Raw genomic sequence first — 27545 nt, forward strand, 5'->3', positions numbered from 1 at the left:
TGGATGTCACAAGCCAAGCACCCAGTCCTCCACTATGGCATCAAAACCAGAGAACAGCCTGGGATGCTACCAGTGAGACAGAGCGTACAACCCAGCACAGAAGGGATGGATGTTTGTTGAGGTGTCCATGCCCATCTGCTCTAGGGCCAGCAAGGAACTGTGGTGTGGTTCTGAGGTGTCTCTGGGGACTAAAAATGTATTTTGTTCCCCTAAAATGTGTAACAGTTTTTAAGTACATTTCATCTGTCTGGATTACATCAAAGGTTTAGGGCTGTGTTTTGTGGGGGGGGAAAAGGAATATATTAATTGTGAAAAGATCCCTTCAAGTCCACTCAGCAGCATACTTATTCTTTCCTACCCTCTTACTATAAATTATATCCATGCATAAAACCTAGTTTGGCTAACTGGCAGGTACTTGAGCTTGTGCCATACATATTTCAACAAAGTAAAGCTGTGATGTCAGATAAATACCTTATGTGCATTTCCAGGTTTTCCCAGGTTGTATCACCTGATTCCAGATGGGGAAATTACCTGCATTAAAATCAGCCGTACCGATCCTCATGAAAGTCTGGCCATTCGGATTGTGGGAGGCAGTGAGACCCCCTTGGTTCACATTATTATACAGCATATTTATCGAGATGGGGTAATTGCCAGAGATGGAAGATTGCTGCCTGGAGACATGATACTAAAGGTACAGTACTGTGGAGGTACAAGATAAAAATATCCTAACAAAGAATAAGATTAAGTCAATTATAATGATATTTGCAACATTGCATGCAGAAAGACATTCAGTTCCTCTACATGCTGTAATGATTTCATTAATTTCAACAGTTTTTGAAGTTCATGGATTTGTTTCTGTTTCCTAGTCGCTGACAAGCCACTCTGATTTCTCCTCAAACATGGTAGATCCAAAATGCGATGTAGGACAACAGACTGTCGGCATTTCTGACCCAGTGGTGCAAAACTTGTTTCTGTCAGTAGAGACTGGGCTTTTTGTCCAGTTTGTTTCCACTGAACTGTGGGCCTAAATCTCAGTTGGTGAGGGTTCCACTGCCTCATATTCCACTTATACCAGGATAGGTGACAGGAGGCTGATGAGTGTTATTTCAGCATCTAGCTCCTCTGTATGATGTGTTCAATACCACAGGAGTGTTAGACACTGCCCACTTTATTTTGTGAGTGTTGCTCCACCAGCAGCCCCAGGTGAAATCTTTAAGAACAACTTGAGCGGTCTCCAGGCATTAGCTGTTGACTGCTATTTCTGCTCCTACTTCTATAGAAATGTACAAGAGATGAACAAGAATTGGGCCAGATGGTTAAAGATCATATATCTTTACATCTTTACATCCCATCAGCAACAGCTTTTGAATGGGAACTGCACTCTCAGTTGCCCCAGTGACTTGGAGTTCAGCGAGGATGGTAAATTATATTAATGCATCAGTCCTTAGACAAAAAGAGTGACTACAGAAAATACTAGTTCCTTCCTTGCTTTGATACTTTGATGATGTATATTTGGAGTGCACAGGTATATTCACATTGCAAGCCAAAGGTACAGCTGCAGCTCACCCAGGTTTTCCAAATTAGAATCTCTCACATTTGAGAGCAGGCTGCTTTGTTCACTGCAGGCAGGTCATACTGCCATGGACAGACTGGTGCTGATGCCCAGGCTAACCATTGTGGCATTAGCTGGGATAAGGCTACAGGAGCTGGAAGTTGCATGGACTGCAAAGATCTGACATCATATCTCTGGGTTTTCTTCCAGGTTGGACTCTCGATGTCCATCCTACTGCCTGCTCTGGCATGCCTAGCTGGTAGAGTTAGTGAGTAGTTCCCCAAGTCCTACTGACTTTTCCTACTACATATTCCATATGAGTAATTACTAAGGATACAATCCTCTAAAGTTCAGAGCACCACGTATAAGCCACCATGCTTCCCTAGCTTTTGCTGACCCCAGTGGTATCTGAGGACACTTGAGGCATGCCAAGGTTGTGCCACGCCTTCTACTTCATGTCAGACAGACCCTGGCCAAAGAGGTTTCTCAGGATCACAATGTGGGCATACTTCACTGTAGTAGTGTATAAAAATGCCTCTGGATTGTGCTTCTGGGTAGTAGCTGGATAAGTGTCTCTCAGTTGTGCCTTTCATGGAGGCTTTTTGTCCTGGTGCCAGCACAGAGTGGCAGAGTTACTGGCACCACTGAAACAAAACTGTTCCTGCAGGGCACATCCAAACTGCACTGTGAAGCTGTGACTGTAGCACGGATGGGCCCAGCTCAGCTCTCCCCAGCTGTGGCTCATTGCCCAGGGATTTACCGAGGATTCTTAGGAATTTCAGCCCCATCCTGCTGCAGCTCATGCTGTTTATGGTACCCAAGCTGGCAACTTAAAGTAAGTTGAGGTGTGTCTCTCTGGGTGCAGACCCCCCCACCAGACTGTAGCAGGGACAGCCCCATCATGCCACACTGGCAATCTGCAAAAGCAAACACCAGCCAAATGCTTTTGTCCATGCTGGGGACCATTTCTGTTACATTTTGGAGACATTTCTTAATATTTAAATGGTTCAATCTGTGCAGTGTAAAACTATGTGGAAATAACTTGTCTGATTAGGGTTTTCCAGCCAGCAGTGAGTTACAATCTTGCAACTGGTTTTTATTTAGCAATATAAAGTGCAATGCCTAGTCATTCTTACACATATGGACATGACAGGATTGACTGGAAACTCTTTCTTTTCACCATCCAAATTAAAAAAGTAGTAGTTGTGCAATTTTACTGTCATCTGAGTTAAATGTTACCTGGAAAACACTGAGAAACTTTAAAAGTCTGATTTCTGGTGTGGTAAATCATCACAATTGCTAGTAAATATCCAGGGCATTTAAAGTTCTACTTGAGGTTCTTTTCTGCATTTTAATTAGAGATTCATTACTGGGGAACATTTTTTTTTTCTTTTACTGTACCAAGAACAGCTGGGAGATAATGAAGGGGAGAAACAGGAGGAGAGTGGTGTGAGCGAAAGGAAAGGTTGGCAAGGCAAGCTGAAATCAGAAGCTAGTGGAATAAAACTAAGATCTATGAAAGGATATTGAAGCTTGGGAAGAACAATAAGAAAGATGGAAAATAACATGTATGTCTGGAGACTATCAGGGAGAAAAGGGAAGAAAAAGGGCAGAAACTGTCTGTACAGCACATCCTTTCCTTGGGGGGAAGGCTGTTCTGCACTGCAAACTTGGCCTCCTGCTTGACACAGTTTGAAATAGCACATGTCACTTTGTATGAAGACATCTGTGTAAATAGAGCTGCTGTTTCCAGTGCCAGCTCAGAATAGACTGGCTTCCTGCTGCTGATTTACACTTCTCTCTTCCAGGTAAATGGCATGGACATCAAAAATGTGCCTCATAACTATGCCCTGTCAATCCTGAAACAACCCTGCCATGTGCTCCGACTGACGGTGCTCCGAGAGCAGAGGTACCGATGCCGAAACAGCGGACTTTCCCTTGATGCTCACTGCAATAGGGATGACAGTTTCCATGTTGTGCTAAACAAAAGCAGTCCAGATGAGCAGCTGGGAATAAAGCTGGTTCGCAAGGCCGATGAGCCAGGGGTATTTATTTTCAACTTGCTGGAAGGTGGCATGGCTGCCCGTGATGGACAGCTTCAGGAGAACGACCGGGTGTTGGCCATCAATGGGCACGACCATCGGTACGGCAGTCCAGAGAGTGCAGCCCAGCTGATACAGGTTTGTCATCACCACTTTGACTACGGTTTTTGAACTGTGCAAAAACCAAGCAGCCTGTTTTCACCATCCATTGCAAAGCAGGGCCAACCATTGAGTTTGTGTGTTTGAAGGAGGGAAGGAGACTTCAAGCTTGGATGGGAATTCACTCCTCTAAAAGCTCCTTGGTTTCATTGTGTCTTCAAGGGTGAATGTGGGCATGGACTCTCATGTCTCGGGTAGTGGTGCCTGCTACCATCAGGCTTTGGAACATACAGATCACGGTAAACGTCTCTATCCTCTGAGCATCATCAAAGCGTGATGCCGTCTGCCAAAAGGCATGCCAACCTGCACCCTGGAAGCACTGGGTCCGGTAGGATCCTAACTCCTCCAGCTCAGAAGGAGTCACAGTGCTCTCTGGTGCAGCCCTGGAGCAAACCAGAGTAGCCTAAGGCAGTGGATGGCATGTTTCAGGATGAACAACACCCTCCCAAAATCAGTGATTTCCCATGGATGTGTTTTACAACTGAAGGTAGTCCATTCCTTATAGGTATTTCTTACCTAAATCCAGCATATAGAAATCCAAATGTTTTGGAAAAATGGATTTGTAGCTCTAGTTTTTATAAATCTCTATTTAGATGCTTGTGGAGAACTAAATGAATGCCTCTGCAATGCACTAAGCAGTCTTAACACAAAACTGTCACAAAAAAAAAAAAAAGCCTGTGCCTTTCTTAGCTACAAAATCAGTCAGCTTCTGCCTTATTTCCCCTCCAGAACCATTTTCATTTGTTTTCTCTGTTTACAGACTATGTTATTTTTTAGAAAACTTCAACATAAAAAGCAAAGCCAAGAATCTTTTGTTGCTTTTATCTCATATTTATAGCACTTATTATACTTGTGCATTTTTAAGTTTCATTTGGAGGCATGTAGAGAGTTCACATATTGAAGAATTTCATGGGCTTCAATAAAAAGATGTCAAATCAGGCTGGCTGCTTCCCCTTTTCTGACAGGTATAATCAGGGTAATATAAGTCGGACTGAAAGAAGCATTCAAATGCATTCATTTTGTGGAAAGGATTCCTCTGTTAGCATAGAATCACAGTTGGTTGTAGCCAACTTTTATTAAGAAGTTTATAGCTTAGGTAAAGAAAATGTCATCCCCTTGCATAATGCCAGTTGTTGAAATTCTGGTCCAGCATCTTTCTGGATTACCTTATGTATCTCACTAACTGGGAGCAGAAGGCAGAAGGGGAAAGGTTTAAATTCTCTGAGGGCAACAAGTCTGGAATGAAAAACTTTCTGAAAAAAATTTTATTCTTGGAACAGTTCTTTATGGCTACAAAATAAGGCAAAACAAGGCTTCATAAGCAAAAAACACATGCAGCCTACAGATGAAATGGAAAAAATTACTAACGAAATAACCATTCACATACAAGTGTTTAAAAACTCAACTAAAGCCCTTATTGGGGTCCAAAGAGTGGATGTTATTCATAATAATGCTTGAAATACACACCAGTCCCTGGGAATTTAAACAATATGCCCATCAAAGGGGAGATTCAGATTTCTAAACAGCCAAGATTACATTGCATTGGTCTGAGCTCTATGAATCACATTTGTCTAATGCAAAATTCCCAGAACCTGTGTCTTTTTTGTCATGTTTTTTCATCAACTATCATTTGCCTTTCCTGTTTCCATGTTATGCCAGAGAAAAAACGTTATACTGAAGCCACAAATGTTTCACATTTACTTCTTACACGAAGGGATATTTCACTGTGTCCTCTGATTTCTCAACAGCAACCTGGCTGTTGAGACCTCAGCGTGTCACTTGCGGTACGTTGAGGTCTTCTGCTTTGTTGTGGAGGAAGCTACAAATACACCATTGGTTTCTTTAAAAATAGAACTAATATTCATTAAAAGGTGGTGGCTTTTAATGTTGGACTTTTAAAGTTGGACTAAGCACAACTGGAAGAACATCAGATTTCTGTGGAATCTGATAGTTTTGACTTTTAAGTAATGAATAATTGAGACAAGTCTTATTCATCAGGCCTATAGCAGTTCTACATTAGCATATGTGAAGCAGTTTTTAATCAGTAGATTAGATGTCTGGCTGTTTATAAGCTCAGTCACAAGAACTGAAATGAAGAAAACGTGTAAGTGCTAATTAGGAACGTGCACACATCTAACACGTGGGAGTTTGCTGCTTCCCTTTTGTCACGTCATCTTTAGTCATGGTCTTGTGTCAGAAGTGGCACTTTTAATCTAAATAACATGACATTCCACATCTGTTTTCCATGAGAGTGACAAGAAAAGGAACAAGGTAACAGGTCAGTGGGTGCTCATGTGAGCATATCAAGCCAAGCTGCATGGGTTGAGCCAGACTTTACTGACCCCAGATGTTCACGCTCATCTCTCCCTCTTTCCCTTACTGTAGTTCAGAGCACCTGTGGTGGACTCATGAGCCCCTCTTCATCACAACAACTGCTTCTGACAAGCAGGTTGTGATGTGGAGTGTATCCACGTTCCATTGTCCCCGTTAGAGATGGGGCAACTTCTGCTGGGAGCAGCACCACTTCCTCTTTTCAATATGCAATTGCCTACTAGATGCTCAGAAGTTGCCACCATGTCTCTGCCTTCCTGCTTGATTTGCTTTGGCTGTAATACAGATTTCAATTATAGTCGATTGTTTCAGCTATTACTTGCACTCAGTCTCAAAGTTAATCTCTTTTCTTTAATTCTTGCTTCAGCATAAAATACAGAAAAAGAATTGTATAAAAAGCAAGGGGTAAGAGAGAGAGAGGGATCAGAATGAGTCAGTAATGAATATTCTGATCCTTAGAAACATTAATGGCTTTTTATTTGTACGTAAATACAAAAGCTGGTCTTATTGTTTGGATAACTTTTTAAAACACTCTGGACTTCTGAGAAACTACTCAACTTGACTGACCTGGAGACAAATGTGATATTGCAATAGAGACTCTTGTTGAACTTCTGCTAGTTGTTCTATGAGAATTAATCACATTTACAACCTTTCTCTAAATAACCAACTTTGAGGCTTACCATGTGGCAGCAGATGAGTTTTAAAAAGAAGTTGCGTTAAGGTGAAGTTGTTCATTTTAGAGAAAACTGGATTTTCATGGGGCCACGTGCCCTTGGGAGGTTTAATCTTGTGTTGTTCAGTTCCATCTCAATCATATTACAAACTAGGGACCAGGATGGTTTCCTTTCTGACATGATACGGCATTCTGCTTTTGGGTACCAGTTGAGTTCAGAGTTCTCAAATTAATATTCCATAAAAATATCCAGAAAATTATTTTGAAATACATGTGTATGCACCAAATGATATATTATGAAGCTGTGGAGATTTCAGTTTCTGGTGAAAAAAATAGTGTTCCCCAAGATACTGGGAAAGCAACAAAGTGCACATTTTTTACATTATTGGAATTAGCACAGCCTGAACATGCATATCGCAGGCCTGAAGTTAGAGATTTAGGAAAAGTAGATTGCTTTTTCTTAACTAAAATGACATTTTTCAAAAGCTTTGTTTAACTCTCAGCTACTACTATTGAATTAAGCTCCAGAAAAGACAAACCAAGCTACAAACCCCAAAATCCCAGAGGCTTTCTCTGGCTTCTGTTAGTTGTCTGTGGGAGATTTGATTTCAACAGTGCAACTGGATCTGGGTTTGGTTTCCAGCTGCTTGCTCAATGCCATCTCTCCTTGGAGCTTCTCCCCAGAGAGCAGGGTATGTCACTGTGCCAGTGAGCGAGCCAGGAGGTCTGATGCCTCCGGGGCTGTGGTACCAACAAGCACTGCAACTGCAGCCCCAGGGGGATCAGACCTACACATGTGCTTGTGTGGGGGCTCCACGCTCAATATACTGAGCAGTCCCTTGGATATAACCTGAGAGCAAGCAGGCAGGAGTCTCTCTGGAAACTGGTCCTTAAGAGCCCCTCCTGCCTGGCACAACACCAAGGTCTTTAGCCTAGAGGGGAGGAGATTAGAGGATTCATTTTTACATCCTCTGAGTATGCTTCTATAGCGTTGAGGTTATTTCTACACTGCTCTTCATTTTAGTTCAGTATGTTGGTTTGCCCCTAAGGCTGACTTCTATGATTTACCCAGCTAAACCCCAGTCTTCTCAGCTTTATCTTTGTAGCAGATTGTTGTTTTGAACAGATTCGTGTGAGTCTTACTGAGGGGTGAATAAAGCCATTTGCTTCTAGGGATACAGTGCTGATTCAATAAGAGAAAAAAAAAGCCACCTGTACACAAAATTAACACTAATATCAGGCACACATATAGCACCCTAAAAATAACACACAAACATAACTCAGTAGAAGCACTGCAGCATCTCTCAGGCACATAAGTATTATGACTGCATTGTGCAAAAAGGCCTAGAAGCACTTTGAGCTTGGGTTAATTGTTTTTGAAGCTATTCTTCCAAGAATAAACTCCATTACTTTGTGTGCTTCCTTGTGCCCTCCCTCTTTCTCCATGCTCTACTGCAGTACGATTTTATTTCTCAAAATGGTTGCACATTTATTTCTTTAAGCTTTCTTTCATTTGTCACACTCACTGCGTGCAGGTGAACTTAGTTACATTGTTTAGTCCCCATTTTCACCAGCCAAGGCTTAAGCATGTACATCATTTCAAGGTTAGTTGCATCTTTCCCAGCTTTCCTGTCTGTCAGGCAGCAGCAGCTCTGGTTGTCTGTCTCTCTGCTGTGGCAGGCACAGTCTGCTTTGCAGTGGTGTACACAGGTGTATATGAGAGCTGTGGTGCACTGTTGTGGATTACTTCCTCCAGCCAAACTTGGGGCAGATAAGAAGGGGTTTTTTGAGTTAACACCAGATTTTCAAGAGAATATAAATGCCTGGCAGGAAACTTTTATGAACTTTATTGACCTGAACTGATGCTACTGCTTTATGTCATTGCAACATTAGTGGGAAATCCAAACCGTGCTTTAATGGTATCCACATTTCATGAACGCTGTGGTGCTGAGATGCAGGGGTTTATTGACTAGAGCAGTGTGATTCACACTGTACCTCCTCCCACAGGCCAGCGAGAAGCAGGTTCACTTTGTCGTGTCGCGACAGACCCGGCAGCAGACCCCTGACATCTTGCAGGAGACGGGCTGGAGTTACAGTGGCAGTGGCCCGCAGCCCTGTCCCTCCGAGAGAAACAACCCCAGCAAGGTGAGTGCACGGGCACTCGTGTGGCTTCTCTGCCATCCATGGGACAGGGGAATGGGAGGGCAGCTAGTGTTTGCACATCTCAGGGTGTTGTCCCTGCTTTCTATCACCAGAAAAACATGTCTCGCTTTGCAATGGAAACATAAAAGCTGTGCTCCTCATTATTTATCCATTGGTTCTGCCCTGGCTCTGTCTGAGGTGGGGAGGGAAGGAGAAGGCAATGGGCAGTGTTGGGACAGGGGTTGGTGTGCACATAGCATCCTGGCCACGGGCATGGACCTGGCCAACAATGTGAGCCAGCACAGGGCAATGCCCTCCAAGAAACAGAAGAGGTTTATCTAAAGTTTCTTCATCTGAAACAAAGTCTTCAGAGAAAAACCTTTCATGTGCTGGCCTGAAAGATTCACATAAGCTGCTTGAAAATTATGGTAATTACTAGTCTGTTGCTCATTTTCTAAGATACCCTTGCCTTGACTTGGGGTCACTTGCCACCAAACCTTGCCTGGTGGTTTGGTGGCAGGGTGCAGCTGTGGTCTGCCTGGCCGCTGCAAGCACACTGACTTTCTGTGGAGCTTTGGACCCAAAGCATTGGTTCTGCTTCGGCAGCAGCTGAAACTTGCACATTATGAGGGCTGTGAGGGCCGGCAGTGCACAGCATGGCTGGACCCAGGGACACAGCACAGAGCAGCCATCTCACCCAGATATGGCTGTGGTTACCAAATTGTCTCTCCAGCTGCTCCTGTGTACCTGGTTACATGTGCTTAGTGCATTTAGACTTACAATATGCCCTCTGCATAAGGCAGAGAGATGCTGATGGTTAAACATACGAGGTTTTAAAGTAGAAACCAGTGTAGCTGGAGCTTTGAAAATATGTTTTATGAGTTTACTCAGTGTTATTCTTTGCACTTTAGACAGAATAAGGCATGTCCTTGCAGGAACTGAATTTGTTTATTTCACTGAATTTAAAGTCACATGCCTGGCTAATTTGCATTAATTGCTCTGTATGTCACCACCTATGCAAACCCATGCAAGCTCGACCCTGGCCATCCGTGCCAGAGGTGCATCAGGGAGGTACACAGGCAGGGTTTAAATTCATTCTGCCTGATGGGCAGCCAATTCTGTCCTTACAAGGCCTTTGGACCAGACATTGGGTGCACAGCTGTCACCAAGGAGGCAAGTCTAGCTCTGGATTTACAAATGTTAAAAGACACCCATTTTTGCAGGTTTTTTAAAACTACATTGTTCAGTGGTTTTATGTGTTAAAAATGCTAATGTATGTTTATTTTTAGCTTTCCTTTTCCACGAAGTCCCAATCACAGCCCTTGTTAGGTAGGACTGGATCAGCAGGAGTTAAACCAGAGAGCAGAGTCAATGCTCAGTAGCTGCTACGGGGTAGCAAGAAGTGCCCAACTAATCATGCATCTGCAAGGCATTATTCCCTAATGAAGTAATGATGTCCTTGGGGAGATATGTGTAGGAAAGCAATTAGCTTGTGTTGCTACTGTATGATTTCTATGGAAGCTCCAAGCACCTGTTAGTTCTACCATATTCATCCAATTGATTGATGCCACATGGGATTATTTGGGAAGATGATTTGTCTTCCATAAATGGCCTGAGATTCTCATTTTCTCATCCTGTACTGAGAGGTGTTAGAGGGGAACTCTTTGTAAATCTAACATTATTTTGGGTAGCTGTGAGATTGAAGGCACAATGTTGACTTTGCAACAGTCCTTTAAAGACTAAGGACTAAGGGTTTTAAAGACTAATGAATCATCTTTTGTTGGATAGGCCACGGCTTTTAGGGGGATTTCCAGTTTGCCACAAGAGATGAGTACTACATAAGCACATAGGTGGGTGTGCTGCTGTGGGCTTCTGTTCAGTGCCACCATTTGGGCACTTTCCAGGGAAGATCGCCACCAAAAAAGAAAATTCTGAGATGTTTCTATCTCCCTTTAGCTTCATGTGTGTGCGGTGGAGGGTTTATGTCAGAGAAAATGCTCTGGCAGTAGATCAGGAGAGCAGTACACCCAGTAGACAAATGACCTTCAGGCACTGTGGGCTTTTGGTTTGATACAAACATTACTGGAGTATTAGTTGCCCTTTTATAGGGCATGAATGTGTCAATTTGAATTTCTCATTGTTTTTTGCTGAAGGTTTAGCCGAACATCATTTGTAATTCAAGATCTTTAAACTGCAGGCTTTGGAAGACTTAAAATGTTACTTGTTTTAAATAGACATTAGTGCAGGAGTAATGCTTCCAAGCCAAGGGGCCTGTACAGTGTCCTCAATGCAGTGCCTGCTCCTGCCCAAAACCAGGGTAATGCTTGTTGGCTGGACTTCACTGTCAGAGGAGTTTCCTGAGTGTGGTTTCATGAGTGTGGTTTGATGAGTCTGCTACCTGCTGCCACCAGTGGGATTGCTTTATTAGGTGTGATTAATAGAGATTGCTAGCTGACTTGAATTCTGGTTAATTTTAAGGTGTATTTTGTCCCCTGAGCTTACTGTAGGAGGTGATAGTAGCAGGTCAGGAATGCTCTCTTTGAGGGAAACTGCTCTTGCTGTAGAGCATGTATGTAAACATGGGCTGAAGTTGGCTCTCTATCCTTGGCTGTATTCAGCATCAAGAATAAATTCTAGCTTCTAGCAGCCGCCTGGCTCACACAAGAGCCCAGTAACTTCTTTTGGCCATGATGTTGGCCTCATGACAGCCTGCCTCCATCTCTAAGCCATGAGGAGGTGGCTCTTTTTCAGGCCAGTGGCAACCAGCCATGCGGCCCATAAGGCACTGCATAAGAGGAGGACATTGTGACCATGTCCTTCTCTGGTGGCAGTGATGCTGGGTGTATGGTGTGCCAAGAGATTGGTCCTGCACAGGGTTTCAGGGATCTGTTTTCCTGTGTACAGAGTAGGGGAAGCACAGCCCAAACCTCTTTGGCTGCTGCCTGGATTCAGAAAAGAGGGGATGTCAGAAACACTTTCTTGTGCAGCTGAGGTTGCAAAGCCAGGCTGTAATGCATAAACAGGCCAGATTCAATTCCTTTGAAGTCACTGGGAGCTTTGCCATTAATTAAACAGCACTTGTTTTTAATTGGAACTGTTTTCTTACTCTTTTCTAACAAATTGTCTAGTATTTAAAGCAAAGAAAATGTTGCTCAAGCAGGCAGTGTTTCCTGACCATATGAGCAGGTTAACCTTCAGGTGAAGTACATTTTCCAAACAGACACAGCTATGTCTTTTGCCTGCAAGACACGTGTCATAGCTTCGATGTTGAGATAATCTGCTGTAAATATTTATTTTCCAGTAAATATATAGAAAAGGAAAAAAAATAAAAAGAGGAGGAGATGAACTGTTATGTTTTTCTTCTCCTGACCTCCAAGGTTACTTCAAAATGACAGAGGACAATTGTTTAGAAGAGAATGAATTGAAATGCAGTCACTGATAAACACTGCCTTTTAACTGGTTTACTCACTATCAGTTGTACCTCCAAGCAAGCTTTACGTGTGTTTACTAAAAAAGGCTTTATGTTCCTTTCATCACTGCCTTTGTCTCAGTCAAGTCATCCCAATTCCTTTCTATCTGCAACCATGTAAAAATGATATGTGGAAGAATAGCTTCAAAGAAAAACTGGTCCTTTGTGGTTGAGCACACAAGTACTTGTACCTTTATAATTCTTCATTGAAATGTAACAGGACAATTCGTTCCCAAGCACTGCTTTGAAATCTGTTTCTCCCTGTGATGATTCCTCACAAAATAGTGATAAACTAGCTAATGCTCTAATGGTTTAGTTGTCTGAGACTTGATGGATAAGTAACAGGACTTGGAGCCCCAAGTAGAATTCCAATGTCATGTTTTGCTACAAAATTTTGGACTGTAGTTTTGTGAAAATCAGAAGTGCCCCTATCCCACATGCTTCAGAAAGTGGCCTTTTCCTGATGAAAAGCCATTTTTTTCTGAGGGAAAAAGGACATTTATACACAAACATGGATGAAATATTAAGTTTAGTTTTCATAAAGATAGAACTACTATTTTTAAAACATTTACACCTTAAAGACAAAACTGAAAGGTTAAAATTATCTGGATCAGAACATTTATATTCTGAAGGTTTTAAAACCTTCAGAAATTTTTAGATTCATTTGCAAGCCATGAGTCCAGTTATTCTGACACAGTGACTGCGTTCTGCATCGACCAGGTCTGATATGTCCAAAAAACTGTGTTTGGTTTTTGTCCTGGTGACAGAAAGAATTCCTCTTTCCACTGAACTCTTTGCCTTTTTGTTCCTGGCATTCTGTGGCAGCCACTGTTCATCTGCTCAAGCATCTAGATATCCTTTGCTAAGCTCCTGAACGGTCCTGTGTTTTGTTGTCAATATTGCATCACGGAAATCTTGATATGGAGTTAGTTCCACCAAACATACCGTTAAAAAACCCACAAATCCAAGACATAGCCTGACCTAGTTCCATAAAGAATTCTTGCTGTAATCTTCCATGTCCATCATTGTCACTTACGAAAACATTGTGGACTTATCTGCTCCGCTTTCTGTGCTGCTGGCCCAGGAAACAAGGTGAAATGTCTTTGTGAGATGTCAGATTTTTAAGAAGAGATTAATGTGGCTTTGAGTTTCATAGATTATTTTTGCATATTATGAATGTGAGGTCATAATATGCAAAAATACACTTGTGAATGAGATGGTGGGTTTTAATATACATTTGAAATGTCTTTAGAAGCGTGCTGTTATATCTACATATGAGCCTGGAATGGATGATGCTGTTCCTGCATGAGAGGCTGGGATTGTCAGGAGCAGATGCTAGGAGTACTGCTTATGAGATACTTAAGGAAAGCAAAGCAGTGAACACTTAAATCCAGATTTTATTTGTCTTTTGAAAGTGAATATCTATCTTCTAATATGTCCTCAATAATTTTATTCCTTACACCCAAGAGAACTACTTCTCACTAATTATATAGATGATGCACAGACTGCAAGCAGTAAGATAAGAAGCACGACCTGATAGTCAAAGATATCAGGACGACTAGTGATATAAAGAACTTTTTTTTTTCTTTTTAAATCAGGTTCCTTATTTACATTTCAAAGACCTGCTTGTATTTCCTTAGCACTAAAGCAATTCTGATTTTGGTGGGAGTAGTGCCTGATTTTAACTATTAAAGCACAGTTATCTTGGTGGTAGCTCTGACTCCACAGATGCCTAAGCCCCGCAGAGAATCCTGAGTGCCATCAGGAAGAGTGGCAGGCATCTGGGAAGTGCTTTGATATTCCCTTGATGAATATTTGTTTCGATAGAAAATGCCTAAGTGTCAGGGAGGTCACCATGCCCACTGTGTTTGTTGTTGCTGTTTTCTCCATCACAGAGCACCCTTCACACTGTCACTTGCCATGAGAAGGTGGTGGCTGTCCGGAAAGATCACACAGAATCGCTGGGAATGACTGTAGCAGGCGGAGCGTCTAACCGGGAGTGGGATTTGCCTATCTATGTGATAAGTGTGGAACCTGGAGGAGTTATCAGCAGAGACAGCAGGATAAAAACAGGTAAAATGAGGGGATTTTGAAAGTCTGCTTTAAATCAAGGGTTTCTTTGGAGAAACAGAGGGATAGTGAAAGAGCATCACACCCAGTTCACTTGCCCTTCATTCCCTATGCTCAGCTTCAGTCCAGTCACCAGCTGGAAAGCTGGAGGGAACTTCTGAGTGTGAGGGAAGGGAAGGCACCCAAAAATTGGGCAGAATAGCTGCAGCCCAGCTGGGCCCCACAAGCCTGGGTCTCAGTGCCATCACTGGCACACATGGGAACCTCCCCTTTGTGTCTGCTCATCAAAACCCCTGTGAGAACATGACAACAGGAGCAAAACAGCAGGTTTCCCCTTTCCTCCTGCTGGGAAATGACTGCCTCTCAGTGGGATACACTTTCCAAAAACTATTTATAATGAGGTACCATGGAAAATTTAGCCTAGTTAATTTGATAAAATTTGAAACAAATGAATATGTGATGTTATAACAGTGCAACAAGGCTCCATGGCTTAGAGCAGCTCTAAGGCAGTTGTCCTTCTCATTGGGGCAGACCACAAGAAGAGGTTAATGTTCACATTGCACTGCTTGGACTGCTGGGGAATACACCCCTACCTGGAGAAGCATTCAGGCCAAGCACAGAGGGCACCCAAGGAAGCCCTGGTGTGAGAGACTGGTGCCAAGGGTAGCAGAGCACTTGGCACTGTGGCTGCTTGCATGACATTAATGATGTCTTTATTGTTCTCCCTGTAGTGATTGAGGTCATCTTTGCATTTTTCTCTGAAGGTGCTGTGCCTACATTATAAATAAGGCACACAGAAAGAAGTTTTGGCTTCAAACAGGCATTAATATGAAAATAATAACACATTATTCCCACAAAGCAAACTTTACAAAGAGCCAGCTGGAGTGGCAGTCCTCAGCTTAGGGAGAGCTGGGAGAAAAATACCTTTGAGCTGCCACTTTTCGAGCCCAGGTTGAGTACAAAAGTTCTTAGCTGGAAGTGGACATCAGTGGACTAGCATTAGGTGCCAGTACCAAAGCTTGTTGGTACAGCAGGACCCTAGCTGTTCATTTGGCTCTGGATGCAGGATATGACATGGCAAGAAACCAGGACCAAATCCTCTGTCCAGCCTCTTAGTACGCTTGCATACAGGGACCTAGACCCTTCCCTCATGCCTGTGGCATGTTTACTAGCATGTGCTTCACATCCACATTAAACCATAGGATTAACAAACAGCCTCATCAGGCAGCAAGTTCTTGGCCATGGCTTTGACTCACTTGTTTGTGGGGTTGGGGAGCGGATCCTGGAAACATTTGCAGGGGTTTTTATCATCCGTTTTATTGGTCTCAGGTGACATCCTCCTGAACGTGAACGGGATTGACCTGACAGGAGTCAGCCGGAGTGAGGCCGTCGCCCTGCTGAAGAACACCAACTCATCAGTGGTGCTCAAAGCCCTGGAGATGAGAGCATGCGAAGCCCAGGAGGAGCAGGATCACCTGCCACCCCCTGAACCTGCACAGGAGAGCAGCAGCGAGTGGTCACCATCCTGGGTTATGTGGCTGGGGCTGCCACGGTAAGTCCACAGATTGCATCCTCTTGCTGAAGGGGAGTGGGAGGAAAGATTTGTATTTTCTGGCAATTCTTTCTTTTTGTTTGATTCATTGCACTGACATGTTAATTAAATCCAGGCTCTGTCACACATTTGACTCTAAATACCTTTTGTAAATGGGTACGTGTACATGGCAAAATAGACATGCAGTTCCCCTTGCAGGGGAGGATAGGATCTTGAATTGTTTGTCTTGAAAACGTATCTGGCACTTTGTGAGTGAAAGAAAAACCTTGCGGAGATACAGGACCTTTCTGAGGTCCAGGCTCGACCACCCTGCAGAAGGCAGACACCCCTCCTGCAGCTCTCAAGCTTCACAGCCCCTTAGCCAAATCCAGCTGAATTGTTTGACTTTACCCAGATGTTGCAAAGTGCATGAAGTTGGCCAGTATCTGCAAATCACCTCTTTTAACCCCACCCCCGGCTGAAAGAAGTACATTTGTCATACACAGGAAGCAGCTGTGTTGTCATTTCAGTTAGGATAATAAAAGCCACATCGCATGTCTTGTTCTCTCAAACGCACTTGGTGAGCAGAGCGTACTACAGCTTCCTAGACATTTTGTAAAGCATAAAATGAGGACGCGAATCTGTGAATATGCAAACTTAGCATCACAGAGTCGAAACTGGTATTCAATTTTAAGGAATGCAGAATTTTGCTTACAAGTTTCTCTTGTCTGTACTCCTAACCCTGGCAGCAGTTCTCTTTCTCTTTTGTGGGAGGGCACGAAAAGAGGGTTTGCAGAACAGGTGGGCTTTTGCTCTGGGCACAGTTTCAGGACTCCTCCTCATTTCCTACTCTTGCATAACGGGTTAGATGCTTTCCCTCCTTCTAGCTGAGCCATTTTGAGCTCATTCACCTTGCAGCAAGGTCTGCTGTGAGGGACAGATGTTTTTCAGGGCTTGATCTCAGGCTAATGATGGTATAACATGTGCTGAAGCACTGCAAGAGCAGAAGGCAGGCTGTGTGTTTGTCACCCACAGGCAAAAGGTTCCTCCTCCAGTGGAGAGGATATGTACTTATTCCCGTGACAGAAAAGCAGTAAAAAGAAAAAGGATTAAACGGATGACCCATAACTTGCTACCCCAGGCAATGGTAAACTTTCCTCACCCAGTCTCTCTGCAGACAGGAAGCCCAGGGAAGTCCTCATTCTTGCTGACTTCTCCTGCACCTCTGAGCTTGACCAGCAGCATTGTGAAGGCACTAGAGTATGGGTGGTGCTCCCAGCAGAGACAGCAACAGACTAGAGGCCTTATAGCTGCTGTAATCTACAATGCCGTGTCTTGCCTTCTGTCACCATCCATTGCTAGATGGACTGAAACAACTGCACCCTGCCTATGCCACCTTCACTGGGCTGTATAGAAAACCTTAACTGCCTGGTCATCATCTCCTACCCACAGCTACCTAAGTTCCCACGTCCTTAGCAAGGTGGTGGAGATGAAGAACAGAGCTCCACAGTACTGCAGTCTTGCATCCAGAGTTCACATCAGTCAGTTCCACTTCGTAGTTAGGGAAAAAAAAAAGATGGTTTTCCCATTTTAAAAAGAGTCTCTGAGTTCACTCTATCCTCCCTCATCTGAAGGCTGCATTGTGTGAAGGCATTCTAACCCTTTTGGTCTGAAGGAAAATCAGCTCCAGTGTCAGCAAGGCTGAAGACAGGAATTCATTGTAACACTATCTCCAGCTGCAATGCTGTGTACAGAGCACAGCATGGCCCTTCTCCTTCAAAGAAACATTGGTATGCTGAACGGGTACAGTGCTCTGAACATCAGACTAGGTCCTAAGACAGGGACCGACGCTCATTAGATGTGCCAGTAACAAAAGGTGCACTGTATCCTTACTAGCAGCTGGTTGGTTGAGTAGGGGTGTGTGAGGATCAGGTTTGTGATTGATCATTAGGTACTATCAGACCCTTCAGTCTTTTCCAGCACGAGTGCACTTACCCTTTGATTGAACTGATTCTCCAAGGCCCACATAAGACATCTGAAGTCCTTCAACCAGTTCTCTCACTAGGACATGTATCATATTAACTCGTTGCACTCCGGGCTGAGCATTTAACCTTTCCCTATCTAGCTTTCAGTTTGCTTTTGGCAAAGATCACACCTTACTAGATATCAAGGTACTGTCACCAGTCTCATGACATTTTCCAGGCCGTCAGAGAAAATTACTCTCTGTCCAAATAGACATCCTACAGGTCTGTCCTGGCAAAAGTACCCAATGTGCTGCTATGGGGCAAGATGGTGAAGAATCACCTACTTTAATTAAAACCATTTATTGGAGGGACTGCTCCAAGATATGCAAGTCTAAGAATGTTTAGTACAGCAGATGAAAAAGTAGAAATGTCAAAATGATGATTATAGAGGACCATGCAAGGCACTTGGGAAGGTTGGCAGGAAGGGCACACCTACGTAAGACAAACTGAACAAATAGAAGAGGTGGTAAAACTGGTAGGCCAGCAATAGGCATGATTTAAAAAGGAGGAGGCTGGATGGTGGATTATTTAAACTCTGTTGAGAAGGTAAAGATGTGGCTCTAGACAAGCCCTGGCAGTTCAGTGTGTGTATCTGTTCACAACAAAAGGGTGGAGACTGCAGAGGCAGCCTGACCTCATAACTTAGAGTGGCAATGTTCAGGCTCAGGAAACCAATGGGAGAGGGTCTTTCCTTCTGTGTTCCAAAAACATGAAAATCACTTGAATGGTCCCATAAAAACGTGCTGAGTTGAACTAAATATTAGAGCATGTCTACAGACCTCTGCCCATGACTGATGAAGTTGAAACAGGCTAACATTAGTAATAGTTACATGATTACATGATTAAGAGTAGCTTACTGGAAATGCCCATTTTTATTAGAACAGAACTCTCTCCTTTTCCCAGGGACTGCAGGCATATTACAGAGATGGTCACAGACAAGAGACACAAATAATGAGAGTTATGGAATTATACCATTTTTCTATATCAAGTTGGTAGCAGCAGAATCAGACAAGTTATCTGATCCCTCACACCAAAGTTCTAAGACTTGGAAAAGCCATCTTACATTATTTAACATTTGTGGATCTCACTTAAATTTCAGTCCTTTCCTTATGAGATATTAGAATTGGCTTTTGTTACTTTTGTATGGCTTAATAATGCATAAACAGCTCCTCTGTTCTTTTTGTAGTACAATCCAATATGTGGTGGTTATAAAATAGATGCACATGTGCATCTGACATCTGCCAAAACTTGGCCTGCATGCGAGCAGAGGGGCTGTGGGCTGGGCGTTTGAAGGAAAGAGTGATGCAGAACCTTAAGCATTCCCACCTGAAGACTTATTTCAGGGTAGCAAATTGAATTGTTTGTTGTTGAGGAAGACAGGTCTCCTTTATTGGTAGAGGAACATGGTGTTGTGAAGCATACAGAAAGGAAGTAACAGGGAACAGCTGGTGAAAAATGTTTCTCAGCTCTGTGATGCTGCTTCTACTCTTGCTTGTTTTCCTGCTCTCCTTTCTTTGCTCTCCTCACGTTTCCTTCTCTCAGCTAGCACTTAAAAATACTTTATAGATCATCCTGTCATAACATTTACAAACATTAGTACTCCACGAGTGCTTTTCTTCATCTGCAAAGTGAGATGAGAAAGATAGGAGGTGGCCAAAGTCATTAAGCAAAACAGGGTTAGAACAGGAGGTAAACTATGAAATTAGGACAGAAACTCCTCCAAATTAACTTAATCTGGGTTCTAAGGCTCTGATGGACGCAATTCTCAAATATTACTGTACTCTACCACCACTTGTGTACTGTAACAGGACAGGGGGAGGGAGTTACAGTTTTTATAGCTGCTATTGCAGTTCTCCTGCAGTTGGGCTGGTTTGCATTCCCAGAGCATAAGGCTACTTGCATTTCATGAAAATCAGCAGGGAATCATACATGTAACTATTTGAAAATAGGCACTTTAAAATTCTTTGTGCATCAGTAACTGATGCTCAGTCGTAGTATTTTTTAGGATGGGACCCTGTGGCTAGACACTGTAAACTGCCAAATCTCTATCTGAGGCAAGTTCATATGTAAATTATTCCTTGTTCTCATCTTTTGGAGTGTTTTGGAGGTAGAAGACTGCGAGCTGCTCTCTTCCAAGGCAGAAGGTGGTTCTCTTTAGTCTGGTTGCAGTTTAGTGGGTTATGGCAGTTTGACTGGGTCAAAACACACAAACTGGGGCTTTTACTACCACAGAGAAATAATCTACTCAAACACACTGTGCATCTTCAGATTACAAGTATTTATTTTATTTTTTCTCTGTGGCACTTTCTAGACTTGTCTTTATGATTATACAGACCCAAATGAACTCACTCCCTTTGGGCTGCTTTTTGCTCAGGCAGAGCAGGCATCTCTGCTTAGGCACTGAACTGTTCAGAGCAAGCAGTACCTGCATTACATGCAGCTCAGCTTTGCACATCCTGCCTGCCAGCATCCTTTTCACATTTCTGACAGTGCTAATAAATACTTGATGGATGGTGCACTGCCATGCTTATACTCTATCCCAGAGGATGGAGATAATTAAAAATTAAGTTAAAGGTGTAAACACCTCCTAGCCACTCCTATTCTGTCAAGAGTCATCTCTAGCTATGGCCAGTGTAATGGGTTGCATTTGCCTGCACCAACACCCACAGCAGGACGAGAGAAAATAGGAAGAGTGAGAGAACTCAAGGGTCACCCATTACTGTTGTGGGCAAAACAGACTTGGCTTAGGGAATTTTTTTTTTCATTACCAATTTGGGTATTGGAAACCAAAGACGGCAAAGTTGTAAACACTTCGGAAAGCTCTTTCCTTCCCTTTTCAGAAACTCAGCATCACACCAGCACCTCTCCTCCTGATTTCCTGGTCTCTGCTGCCTTGTTGTCACAGCAGGTTATATCCTGTCCCTTTGGCGAGGCAAAAGGCAGTGCAGGGCCTTGGAGTCAGGATAGAGTAGTTGCTCTGTGTTGTTCCTTGTTTCCCATGTGTTTCGTCTGCTCTGGCAGCGAGAACAATCCTAGTGCTAGGATACTGTGTCTATTTTACTTAAATTCAGCATACACCTTGACAGCAAAGATGTATTTACGCTTTCTGGACTGATGGAGACCATGCAACTGATAACCTTACAGACTGCATGTACAGAATGCACATAAGACTAGTTTGGCTTCACTGTGTTTTGTCCTTCTGTCTTTACCTGCTTGTCTATTACTTTTCTATGGCATTAGGATTCAGCCGATCACCTTTCCACTTCAGGAATGAACTCCTTAAGGCAGTGAGTGTAGAACCAGGCAGCAGAGACCCCTGCCCCCAAAAATCAACACTGAGTTATAGCACTAATGGCTGAATCCCGGCATCACTTGGTCATGACCTTGATAAGTACCATCAAACATAGAGGATTTAAGTGATTTTGCACATTGAAGAAGTCCACAGATGGTAAAGTAATAATGCCTGGCCGCTGAGGAAAGAAGCACATGTCACCTGTTTCGTACATTAGCAGCCAGTGAATTCTTGTGCAAATATTACATACCTACCATCCTGGCAGCAAGCAAGTATTTGTAGGTCCTGGGGGACTAATCTAGTATTACTATAAAATGTTGCTATGAAAGACAGCAAATGCACTATTTGACAAACACAATTTTTAAAAAGCTAGACATATTGGTCTTTAAAGGCTATTTGTCTTTCTACAGAAGTGCTAGCTGCTTCTTAGAAACCTAAAAAGTCTCTGAATAGAGCTTGTAACAGTTGCTTGCTGTAAGCCAGCCTATATTTTCAGATAAAGAATAGCAAATGGATTTTCAGCCTGAAAATTCAATCATTCCTGGATACATTGCTAATGATGAGCGAGTTAAGTACTATGGACAAAAATTTCCATCGCTCACTCTGTAACTAATGAAATTAATTTGGTTAAAAAAAATGTAACAGAAAAAGTACTGAAATGAATGTACTCAGAGCAATAGGCAACATATAAGAGTCTAATAACACTATTCTTGCTTTCCCCTATTCCTAGTTTCAGCTATGCTTTGACTCAGCGTAACATACAGTATCATAAAATACATTCAAAGACAAATGGAGGGAGAAGTAGATTTCAGCTCTGTTACTGCAACATGCTGTGTTAATCATTATAGTGAGGACAAGTCATCTTGAGAGCAGACTCAGTTCTCCAAAGCACTGATTGACGTGGATAAGTTTCTCCCATCTTCCATGCTGTGACTTACCACATTACTTGACAAGAAAAGCTCAGGATCCCTTCTTCCACCAATACTTGTCTTTGTGTCATCTCTGTCATTTTTGTAATTCATTCCACTGGCCTTAAAATTATTTAGCTTTGATATGCACTACAGTAGTAAACAACTGACCACTTTGACATAGTTAATCACATGCAGGCTCTTATCTGGACAATAAACAAGAAATTGGACTGTATAGTGTAAGTGAAATAGAGATTTTTGGATTGCTGATTTATGAACATGAACTCCAGTCTTAAGTGCTTTTCTCCATCACACCAACTAAATAATTTGCCTAAAATTTTACCTTATAAACCAAACAATTTAATACTTTAACCCCAAATTACTTAGTAATTTTACTTTCAGAATAACTGGTTGTGGAAAGCAGAAACAGAAGTGTAAGTATTTAATACAGTGGTACTATGGTGCTATTTTGCACCTTCAAAACACTCTATGGGTGCATGAAAAGGCAGATTCATCATGAATGGTTCATCAGAATCTGAAGTTAACTGTAAGACATTTAATTAGACTGGTTTGTTTCAGGTATTTGTACAGCTGCAAAGAAATCGTATTACGAAGAAATACATCTGGAAGTCTTGGCTTCAGCATTGTAGGAGGCTATGAAGAACTTACTGGAAACAAACCATTCTTTATCAAATCCATTGTTGGGGGAACACCAGCATACAACGATGGCAGAATTAGGTAATGATAACTATATAAACAAAAGTAGCATTTAAGTAAGTTTTTCTTCTAGGTAATTTGTGGGTTTTTTTAAAAAAACCCACCATGTTTCATGAGGACAGTGGGGGAGGGGGGAAAGGACTCATTGATACAGAACTAACTCTGACAAATCTGGAAACAGGACATAAGTATCCTGAACTTTAACAGATCTGCCTTCATAGCAGAATGTTTTCAGATATCTAGTAATCACTACTATATGAATAAAGATAACTCAATTTGATCTCTGGGGTAGTACAAAGCATGCCAGCACAAAGAAGCTTTCCCACATACCCAGCTCTAAAAAACCCCAACCAAAAGCCTTCCCTGCAAACACCAATACAAATTTAAGAGAATAGATGCACAATTATGGTGCAAATTTAAATCAATTAACAAGCCTTAAAACATAAGTTTACTCAGAAAATGGATCATTCCAATATCTAAAGAGGGCCTACAAAAAAGCTGGAAAGGGACTCTTTACAAGGGCATGCAGTGACAGAACAAGAGGGAATGGCTTTAAACTGAAAGATAGCAGGTTTAGATTAGATACTAGAAAGAAATTATTTAATGTGAGAGTGGTGAGGTACTAACAAGTTGCCCAGAGAAGTTGTGGATGCCTCACCCCTGTTCAAGGACAGGTTGGTTGGGGCTTTGAGCAACCTGGTCTAGAGCAGAAGGTGTCCCTGCTCACAGCAGGGTGGTTGGAACTAGATGATCTTTAAGGTCCCTCCCAACCCAAGCCCTTTTATAATTCCGTGATGATAATTCCCATCTGAAAGAACTATATCCTGTTTTCTTTCAAATATGTCTAATTAATTACAAATTTGTAAGAAAACCAAACAAGTGAAGTATTTTTCACCTGCTTTATTATTCCCTTATTCATGAACAGTAGTTAGCCAGAGAAGGAACCATAGTACTTATTTCTTCCCTTTCCTCCGAGTTTAAGGACATGCTTTGGCATTTGCAAACATTTAAGATAAGAAATCACCTTGTTTAATTGTTCTCTTGCATTTGCATTTGTTTTTTCAGATGTGGTGACATCCTCCTTGCTGTCAATGGCAGGAACACATCAGGAATGATGCATGCCTGCTTGGCAAGGATGCTCAAAGAACTGAAAGGAAAAATTACTCTCACAATTGTGTCCTGGCCTGGCACTTTTTTATAAAACAAGTCTTTGTGGAGAGTATGACAAGTAATTTAACACAGGGGGGAAAAAAAAGGAACATCAGTCTTTGCTTTTTGGGGGGCTCAAGTATGTATTTATAAAGAAAAGGTTTGTGAAACTTCAACCTGCATGTCAAGAAAAGTCAAGTTTAGGCAAAGCAGCAAAACCTGTCAGAAAGTCACTTCAGAGTGATCTAAGCTACAGACTTAACTCTTTCCTTCCCTGTGTTCTTAAGGGTTTTTTGTTGTTTTTTATACATATATATATATCTATTTAATGCATTATGATAATAATGAAATTTAAGGAGCAACAGCTCCTGCTCACCCACTCTATTTTGATTTACAAAAAGAAATCCATGAATAACTTATGGAAAAATTTCTTGCAATTTTTCTAGTTGCAATAATCAGGTGAAGGGTTTTTATCCAACACATTAATAGCACTTTGATTTTGTGTACCTTTTCATGGTCAGCATGAAAGCTGGTATTTTGAAGACTTTCAAGTACTGTTTGTTAGTCTGTAAAACTGTGAATTAAATTTCTAAAATAATTAAAAATAATTGTAACTGTGTACTTGTACAGACATTATTTTCATCCAAAACCAGATGATCTCATTTCCCTGGTATGTTTTGATTAATACTATTAAATCTGGGATTTTTATATAGAATTGCTGCTTTAATGAGGTACACTTCACCCTGCTATTGTCATGGAGTAAGTCTTCTAGATAGCACCCTGACTGGGCAGTACAATTTTTGCAGGACCACCATATCAACCACACTTGATACTGTTCTGAATGAAGTAAATCTGAAAGTGATGATATGTCTCTTATATTAATTCTTTGTCTTTCTCTGAAAATTACCCACGTTCTACAGTCTTATTTTTGACTCACAAGCTTGCACTGGGAAGACGATACGTTTGTTAATCTTTATCATGTTAAGGACAGCTGTTCCCCTAGAACAAAGACTAAAATGAACTTTCTCTTAAGCCACTGAAAAGCAGCAGGGATGATTATCCAGCTTAATTCATCCTTATGCACCCACACAAACCAGACATAATTACCAAGTGTATCATCACCACATTTAGTGTTCCATTTGACTAAGAACAATCGGCACCTTTCCCACTTTCCCTAATTTTTTTTTTTGTTTCACCTTAATACAATACAAGGTTCTTGAAGAGTCTGCAATTTCTGCCTGTCCCTGTAGTAAAGGATGATGTTTCCAAATAGGACTCCAAAAGCTATACTAAACCCACACTGTTCCAGATGTTGGCATATAATAAAATGAATGCACACTGTTTCTAAAGTCAGTAAAAGAATGACCTTCCCGTTGGCTTATGGAAAAAGGAAACAATTTAATACAAAGAATTTAAGCCCTACTTATATTGTAAGAGCATAAGCCTCTAGCTTTAAGATGTTTTCTCACTGTTTCTTAAAAGACAAAGTCAGTCCAAGAATCTTAACATGAAAAATTCAGTCTTTTATTTTCAAAAAAACCCCAAAGTAACCTTTGATTTCAAACTAACAGAACAAGATTAAGAGCAAATTATTATAATTCCCAGAAAAATAACAAGATTTATAGTAATCTATTTCTGGCACTAATATATATGCAAGTAGGCAAAAATCACACAAGCCTATTCCACAGGGGCAGCTTCAGTGTTTTCCTGTTCAGGAGCAGGTTCACCACTGGCTTCTTTTCCTTCTTTGCTTCTTTTGGATTTTTTGTGTTTGTGCCTTCTGTGGCTGTCCCCTTCTTCACTGTCGTGACGACGTCTGCTGTTACTAAATAAAGAGAGAGAAAATATGCTTCAAACACTTGACACTTCAGGCCCCATTTAATTACAAAGGACCAAAAAAACAGCTTCTGCATTCATATTTGAAAAGTGGCACCTGCTCCCATTCCACCTCAGAGCATTTGGATATGAGTGCCAAACTGAATTTTTCATTAAGCAGTACATACATCCACCAACCCTGTACTTTTTGTTGGGAAAATGGAATGATTTTTCACATTTGTAACCCCTATTCTAATAGCAATACTTTTAAATAATGTCATGTCCCCATTGGCATTCCTTAACAATTTGACATTCTTGTTGACCACATTTCCTGGAGTTAACCTTAGTTTCTAACTTAAAATGGATCATGTAGAAAACTTTCCATCAAGTGACCATGAGGGATATTTTACTTACTAAGAATCACTGCTGAGTTCTTTTGTTTATGCACTGAATGTCAGCTTCACTCCACCTCTTTCTGACCAACCATTTTTACCCTTCTTTCCCCAAATTCATAATTTCTGTTCACCAACCAAGACTGTCACACACACCATTCAGTACGAGGTTATCCAGGGCCAGTATTGCTTTTTGTCTGTCCCCATTTTATATGGCAGATTTGTTCCAAGCAGCACACTTGAGTGTTTACAGTCTTTCCACAAAACTCCAGTTTGTTTGGGGTTCTTTTAAAAGTTTACTCTATTTTTTTTAAACTGGGCAACTCTTTCGTATCTTATTAAAAAAAAAAAAAAAATCAAACCTTCGAGATGACTTATGTCTAGTCTCTTCTTTCTCTCTGTGTCTCCTGTCTCTGTGTCTGTCTTCTTTCTCTCTACTTGTTCTATGGCGGTCGTACCCTCTTTCTGCATAGTCTCTGTATCTGTAGCGCTCTTCATCACTGATTCAAAAAGAAGATACTTTCAGGACAGTAACACCAAGCAATACGTATATATTAGAAAAAAAAAGAAATTTTTACTCTCAAGCTACATGACTGGAAAATCTTAATATTGCTTCTAGGTGTCTATATGAGATCCGCAACGCTCAAAGGACATTAAAGCTCTTCACCTTACACACTAGACTTCTGTAGTTAGTGCAATTTTGAAAGGAAATTGTTCAATAAAAACAAAAGAAAAAAGAATACAACAGTGTCCCATTATGTTTGTATAGGAGTTACCAAGCTGTTAGCTTCAACCTGTATCTAACTGCAACTGAAATACAATCCTGCATAAACTTCAGCAATGTCTTCAGATCAGTGTATGTAACACTCAACACTTATCAGCATACTTTTTGACTATTACACCATTTGGGTAAATTAGATTAAATTTTTATACACTCAATCTATTTCCTTACATCAGCTTCAAGAAAATGAAAAGCTGGATACAAAGAGACTGACAATAAAATATACTCAGTGTTTTTGAGTTGCTTTTAAAATTAATTTTTCTCCAGTGCCAATGCCATCTCTACTTCCACTCCTCTGTTGGATTACCTTGACCGCTGTCCTGACACAATGCTGGTAAAAACCCCTAAATATTGCAGGCTAGGCAAGATTTTAAAGGCTTTACTTAAAAACATATTTTCATATTTTGACTTGGTGAAAAGGGCAGTTCCAAGAGTTCAGTGAAATTTAAAAAAAAAAAAGATAGCACTATCTGTTGTTAGCCAACACCACTCAAATCC

The 27545-nt window shown here is 41.6% G+C and overlaps 3 protein-coding genes across 7 annotated transcripts in view; 2 read left to right on the forward strand and 1 right to left on the reverse strand.

Annotated features, from left to right (window-relative positions):
* LNX1 (ligand of numb-protein X 1) overlaps positions 1–24678 on the forward strand; it is a 66398-nt gene extending 41720 nt beyond the window's left edge. For both annotated transcript variants that reach the window (XM_064653957.1, XM_064653958.1), the window contains exons 4-10: positions 489–691; positions 3361–3732; positions 8765–8902; positions 14264–14441; positions 15768–15990; positions 22773–22931; positions 23976–24678. In XM_064653957.1, the coding sequence (XP_064510027.1) occupies positions 489–691; positions 3361–3732; positions 8765–8902; positions 14264–14441; positions 15768–15990; positions 22773–22931; positions 23976–24111 (1409 nt within the window). In that variant the 3' untranslated portion in view covers positions 24112–24678. The remainder of the gene's footprint in view (positions 1–488; positions 692–3360; positions 3733–8764; positions 8903–14263; positions 14442–15767; positions 15991–22772; positions 22932–23975) is intronic.
* The window catches only part of CHIC2 (cysteine rich hydrophobic domain 2), a 515980-nt gene that overhangs the window by 239302 nt on the left and 249133 nt on the right, over positions 1–27545 (forward strand). The gene's annotated exons all lie outside the window — the stretch shown is intronic.
* Positions 25562–27545, reverse strand: part of FIP1L1 (factor interacting with PAPOLA and CPSF1) — a 40631-nt gene continuing 38647 nt past the window's right edge. For all 4 annotated transcript variants that reach the window (XM_064653961.1, XM_064653960.1, XM_064653962.1 and 1 more), the window contains 2 exons: positions 26629–26766; positions 25562–25884 (listed from right to left, as the gene is read on the reverse strand). In XM_064653961.1, the coding sequence (XP_064510031.1) occupies positions 25737–25884; positions 26629–26766 (286 nt within the window). In that variant the 3' untranslated portion in view covers positions 25562–25736. The remainder of the gene's footprint in view (positions 25885–26628; positions 26767–27545) is intronic.

The sequence above is a fragment of the Pseudopipra pipra genome, chromosome 4 (genome assembly GCF_036250125.1).
Source record: "Pseudopipra pipra isolate bDixPip1 chromosome 4, bDixPip1.hap1, whole genome shotgun sequence".
NCBI classification, from domain to species: Eukaryota; Metazoa; Chordata; class Aves; order Passeriformes; family Pipridae; genus Pseudopipra; species Pseudopipra pipra.